This window comes from Centrocercus urophasianus, unplaced genomic scaffold (genome assembly GCF_019232065.1).
Source record: "Centrocercus urophasianus isolate 14NV4802_14NV808 unplaced genomic scaffold, USGS_Curo_1.0 seq_11, whole genome shotgun sequence".
In the NCBI taxonomy this organism is placed as follows: Eukaryota; Metazoa; Chordata; class Aves; order Galliformes; family Phasianidae; genus Centrocercus; species Centrocercus urophasianus.
Genome location: NW_024884253.1, coordinates 55,185,681 through 55,192,123, shown reverse-complemented (window position 1 = coordinate 55,192,123; position 6,443 = coordinate 55,185,681). Strand labels below are relative to the sequence as shown.

At 42.6% G+C, this 6,443-nt stretch overlaps 1 protein-coding gene across 8 annotated transcripts in view; it reads right to left on the bottom strand.

Moving 5' to 3' along the window:
- Positions 1 to 4,129, bottom strand: part of ZNF407 (zinc finger protein 407) — a 340,478-nt gene extending 336,349 nt beyond the window's left edge. Inside the window, exons 1-2 of one of the 8 annotated variants that reach the window (XM_042838457.1) lie at positions 1,114 to 4,129; positions 692 to 800 (exon numbers count right to left, since the gene is read on the bottom strand). Coding sequence is in view for 6 of the 8 variants with exons in the window: in XM_042838402.1 (XP_042694336.1) it covers positions 1,118 to 1,160 (43 nt within the window). In the remaining 2 variants the exon portion in view is untranslated. The remainder of the gene's footprint in view (positions 1 to 691; positions 801 to 1,113) is intronic. The other 7 variants (XM_042838465.1, XM_042838439.1, XM_042838402.1 and 4 more) reach the window with 7 other exon arrangements.
- Positions 4,130 to 6,443: the final 2,314 nt, after the last annotated feature.

Sequence of the window (6,443 nt, the reverse complement as noted above, 5' to 3'; positions counted from 1 at the left end):
GCAGGGGAGATTCAGGCTGGACATGAGGAAGTATTACTTTTCAGAAAGGGTAGTCAGGCACTGGAATGGACTGCCCAGGGAGGTGGTGGAATCACCAACCCTGGGGGTGTTCAAGGAAAGGCTGGATGTTGTGTTGAGGGACATGGTTTAGTAGGAGCTGTTGGGAATAGGTGAACGGTTGGACTGGGTGATCTTTTAGGTCTTTTCCAACCTTGGTGATTCTATGATTCTATGTACCTTCCCCTCTTTTTAATTCAAAATGCTTTTCCCACAGGAAAGAACAACCCTTGAGAAGCCTTATCAAGTGGTGACTTTTCTCTCATTTGCAAAGCAAGACTAAAAGAACTGTTGTGGGGCTGCCCCTGCAGACCTCACGCTGAACCAGCCTTGCACTTCATTCCTTGCCACCACCTGTGGGAAGAAGCCTGAGCCTGCAGCCCTGTGCTCAGCCTGGTGCTGAGATGCACCATCCACCTTGTCACGGCCATGCCAGCACTGGATGCAGAGGAGACCAGGCTGCGCTTTGCTGTGGCATTCCAGCCAGGTCATGGTGCCTGTTGGACCGTGCTTTCACTACAGGCTGTGCCTTCTTATCCACATCACTAATCTGTAGGTTTTACAGTACAAATGTGCCAGTTAACTCATTTCAAGTACCCATAGTTACTCATTTTCATGTGAACAAAATGCTCACCTGCTGCTTTATACTCTCAGTCAGACTTCTGTTTTAACGTAGAGAAACTGATGTAAACAAAATGTAACACAAACCATCTTCTTTCTCCACCTTTTTCCTGTTATTAGAACTGCAATATAGATGGGTACAATGAAAAGCAAGACAGCATGTACACAGGCTTTAATTATTGATCAGAAGTTACCTATCTGAATTTCCTATAATTTCATACAATCTAGCACAAGGAAAATTTTGAGCAGCTTCAAGAATGCTTTTACAATGAAAAATCCTATTTATGGCAGTTTGACAAGTTCTCATGTTGCAATTATTGCAATTTGAAATGAAAAAATCCCAAGTGGATAATTTCTCTTAAGTGTTGTCCTCCCCTCACCATCTTAAAGCAAATACTTAGGTTCTCAAATTCTATTGGAAGAGTGTAACTGTACCTACAAATCCTTTCCTGTAGCCCATGAGTAGCACCATCAGGCCTCATGCTGCAAGGAATGTCACAGGCTTCCTATTCAGCTCCTGAAGAAATGAAAAGAAAAAAAAATTACAAATATGACGCATAAAAATAAATACAAATAAATAGTCGTAGAAAATAATTCTGTATAAGCACAGACAAAACACTTTGTACACACACTACAAGGCTCCCAAATGTTTATCTGTTAAGGAACGTGACCATTTTGCCATTGCTGACAAAGATGCACCTTGTGCAGTGTGCACTTTGAAGCCTGAGCAAAGTTTTGTTGTTCTTTCCTTCTTCCAAGGGTAATGTTTTGTAGCAAATAGAATCCAAATTCAAGGCCTAGTTAAATTTTAGCAAGCACTTTTACACAACTACTTAGGTCCACAAAGTACAGTTGCTGCTCCTGCATTGAGGAAGAAGTGAAAATGACAAGTTCCTCACAAGGAACCTCAGAGGAATTAGGTTATAAAATGCAAGCATATTTTCAGAAAGTATTTGCATGTTTTAAAAGTCAGCAAGGGTAGATGAAATTACCAGGAACCACCTAATCACCCATCACAAACAACTCGTTCTACAGCTGAATCTGCTGGGAGGCTCTCCTGGACTGCTGTCTCAGGCAGGCTGGGAAGGCACTGCTACCTTAAGTAGATTATTGACATGCCTTGCTAGAAACCAGTGAAAATATGCAGGTGACTTCTCAGCACTTTGAAAAAGAACATTCAGGCCCATACGTCAACAGAAAAAAAATCTGTGGAAAAAAAATAAACAAACCGGTAGATGACAGTGCCTTCAATATTAGCAATTTCCCAGTTTGAATTTCCCGTCCTATTTTTTCTGTTACTTAATAATTTAATGTATCAATATCCCACGTGGTAAAATTAATATTTAAGCTTTAAGAAGTTGTGGCTGAGAAGCTTATCATAGCTAAATACTGACTATAAATAAATTCTTTCCAGCCAAAAGACAGCAGCCTGTGACTGCTCCCACCCTGGGAGCTCCTGCAGGCCCCACCAAGCCACCTCCCACACTGCCAATGGTTGCTGCTTCACACAGATGTGACACTTAGCAAGCCCCTTCAGGGGTACTCCCCTCCTGGGGATTGATAACTGGCCTTCTTAATGCTGGGATGTTGCATTTCCTCACCTCTTTCTTTTTTCTGAAACAAAATATAGGTCCCTGTTATTGCTGGGCAGAGGACAAGGGAGCAGAGGGCAGATGCCATCTGAATGTGCTCTCACTTGATCGGAGTTGATGAAGCTTCTTTATAACCTGTCCTTGGTTGTACTTGTGTTATTACACACTCAAAGTCCCTGTATTTTCCAACAATGGAAAAGCATTTGCTATACATTTAACAAAATGACTCCCAATTCCCTAAGTTCCATGTACAAGTTTTGCCAATGTAGACACCCTAGCAATGAGCAAAGTGAAGATGAGACAAGGAGATCACGATGAGAACATTGTGCTCACAACTTTTTCATGAATCAGTGTTTTGCCCACATGTAGAAGCTTACAGCAGGAACCAGGGGACTCTGGATCCTCACTTGCACTAGCCACTTTGGCATGGGTTCCTGTGTCACCAATTTAGGGACAGTTGCACAACCTTCTTTGTCCAAACATGGACTATGACCATCCTTAACTAGCAAGGCATTTTCCAAACAAGCTAAATGCCCTATTCTGAGAGGAATGACTAGTGGGAGTCAAAGGCAAGCTTCTTGGGAGCAAAGTTGCTGAAAAAAAAATAAACATAACAACATGAGCCACCTTAATCTTCCCCTTTCAAGGCAGATAGCGACCTGATTAGTTCTGCATCTCAGGAGTCTGCTCATCTTCCTGTGCCTTCAGCTCCTGCTGTCAGCAGCCTATTATTTCTCTCATTCGCTGTGATTTTAGCTGACTGTGACATTTTTCACTCTTGCCTTTTGAGACAAAATGTGTTTGCCTGAGATAAAAAGAAAAAAAAAAAAAAACCAACCTTCCACACCTAACTTGAAATTAAACCCACTAATTTAAAATGAATATTAGATGGTCCAATTTATTCTTTTAAAGTTATAAGCAGTAGGGAACAGAATCACACTCCTGACTACCTGATTCCCTCAAACACTTCTTACCTGCACTTTCCTTCTAGGAGGGAAGCCTTGGCACAACACACCAGGGAGACAAGCAGACCTCGACCATCCACGTAAGTACCCGGTGTCTCCAAAGGTGCTCCAGGGTGCCACTCTCTTGGCCATGTTCACACTGGGTTTTGATTTGTGCAACTCTCAGGTACCACAGGATGTCCCCAATTACATTAGGCAACCAATCAAGTTGGCCTGCCCTCTGCTCAGTGCTATAATAATGGTGGCTCTTCCCTAAGGAGTGGCCATGGGCATGCACCTATTGCCCAGCAACAGCCAAACTATCAGAGTGCTATTAATGCTGTGTTGACTGAAACCAGGTCATGGGAAGGGTGGTTCTGTGCAGTGCCGACTCAAGCGATGGCAAATAATCGTATGCATTTTTATGTATTGGCTAAACAGCAAAGAACGCGCAGCTGTACTTTCACTTTTGATAAAGGAATTTGAAAATAGGTTTCAGCCTGTCCCTGTCAGGGAGGTTCTCCAACCTTCTCATCATTTTCATGGGAAATGCCTCTGCCTCTGGAGCTGCTCCAATCAGCTCAGTATCCTTCTTGAGTTGGGGACCCCAGAACTGGATGCAGTAGTTAAGGTGGAGTCTCAGGAGGGCAGTGTAGAGGGGCAGAATCACCCCCCTCAGACTGCTGGTCATGCTTCTCTTGATGCAACCCAATATACGGTTGGCCTTCTGGGCTGCAAGCGCTCATTGCTAAATCATGTTGAGTCTTTCACCAGCTGACATCCACAAATCCTATCCTCAATGCTGCTCTCAAGCCATTCCCCACCCAACTTGTATTTATGCTTGGGATTGCCCCAGCCCAGATGCAGGACCTTGCACTTGGCTTTGTTGAACTTCATGAGGTTGGCACGAGCCCACCTCTCAAGCCTGAAGGGATGGCATCCCTTCCCTCTAGGGAGTCAACTGCACCACTCAGCTTGGTGTCATCTGCAAACATGCTGAGGGTGCACTTGAGCCCAGTGTCCATGTCACCTACAAAGACATTAAACAGCACTGGTTCCAACACCGATCCCCGAGGAATGCCACTTGTCACCGATCTCCACTTGGACACTGAGCCCTGACTGCAACTCTCTGAGTGCGACCATCCAGCCAATTCCTTATCCAGTGGGTGGTCCATCCATCAAATCCATCTTTCTCCAATTTGGTGACCACGATGTCATGCAGGACAGTATCTAATGCTTTGTACAAGTCCAGGTAGATGACCTCAGTTGGTCTTCCTTAATCCAATGATGCTGTAACTCCATCATAAATTGTCACCAAATTTGTCAGGCGTGACTTGCCCTTGATGAAGCCATGTTGGTTACCACTCATCACTTCAAGTTTATTTTCTATGTGCCTTAGTAGGGCCTTCAGGAGGATCTGCTCTATGATCTTGCCAGGCACAGAGGTGAGACTGGCCGACCTGTAATTCCCTGGATCTTCTTTTTTCCACTTCTTGAAAACCTTTTCCAGTCAGTAGGAACTTCTCCAGACTTCCATGGCCTTTCAGATATATTGGGTAGCTGCTAGTCAACTTCATCCGCCAGTTCCCTCAGAGTCCATAGATGGATCTCATCAGGTTCCATGGACTTGTGCACCTTCAGGTTCTTTAGATGGTCTTGAGCCTAATCTTCACTTACAACAGGCCGATATTCCTTCTCCCAGTTCTTACCTTTGCTTTCTGCAGCATTGGCAGTGCAGCTAGAGCTCCTGCCAGCAAAGACTTTCATAATCCCTATCTTACCAGAGAGAAATATCTCTCACTTCACAGTTAACCCTCACTCATGTCATCACTTTTTGGCAGTATATGCATTTGTGAACAACTATTTTCAAGGATGAAGTACAGGAAGAATGAAATTTCATCAACAAGTCTCTGATGAGCACCTTGAGACCTCTCTAAGAACTGCAACCACTGCCATCAAACCAGCCTGATGCATTGATTTCACAAAAAGGTCAGATATCCCACTAGTTTTATGTGTTTGTTCCTCTCTTTTTTAGTGTTTTAAGAAAAATATTAAAAATTTAAATGTTTTGTTACTTACATATTAGCAATATTGTATATTTTATGAGAGCTGCTCTAAAACTAATGTATCTTGTTTTATTGTGTTGGCCCACGATGCCCAAGGCACTTTTTGGTGATATGGCAGTAGAAGTTGAAGCAGCCTACCAATATTCCATTACATTTTTTTTTTTGCTGTATGACAGATGGCAGCAAGGGGCAGTCTGACACAAGGGCATCTGAAACTAAGATCTATCATTGAATTCCTCCATGTGGAAAAAAATGCACCCACCGACATTTGCCAATGCTTGCTGAATGTTTATGAAGACCAAACAGTGGATGTGAGCACACTGAGGCGGTGGGTGGTATGTTTCAGCAGTGGCAACAGTGAGTCACCTCCAGTGCTATAGATTTTTATGGCATGGATGCAGGCCCTTGTTCATCGCTGGCAAAAATGCAGAGCTAACAGTGGTGACTACATTGAAAAATAGTATTTTGTAGCTGAGGATTTTCTCTATCAAATAGTGTTATTGGGCACTTTTTATCTGTAGTAATTTCCATGGAAATAAATAGGAGGCATTACTCTTGGAACAACCTATGTATATATGGCCCAAGACAACTCCTATTCATTCGGTGTGGCCCAGGAAAGCCAAAAGGTTGGGCTTAGATGCTGCTATAGACGTCCACAAGGTTGTTTTCTTCTATTTTGGGCAGCTTTAATCAGCAAAGCATCCTCTTATAAGATTATTCAAAATACAATATATGAAACAAACAGTACTTAGGTTTCACTATGAAGAAGTAACCCAAAGTAAACAGATTAATACCACAGCTTTACAGTTGTGTGATTTGTACTAGATGCTTTGCCTAAGCAACAAACGGAACTCTCAACTATTAATTTCAATATACATCATGCACACTCAATTATCAACATGAATCAATGCTTTTTAAGCCACTAATAATTGCTGATTTGGTGGAAAAAAGACATCCTTCTGATGGCCGACTTTGGCAAAAGCACTTTTACAAAAAAACTTTGTTGCTACTGTACAAAAAGGAACACAGTGTTAAAGAAACACATTACGTAGTGATACTTAATAGCGTGCTCACAGGGCAAGAAGAAAAAAATTTGAACTAAATGGGGGAAAAACAGAACTCAGACCTAGAAATACTTATTCACTGTAACAATTATTCTCAGA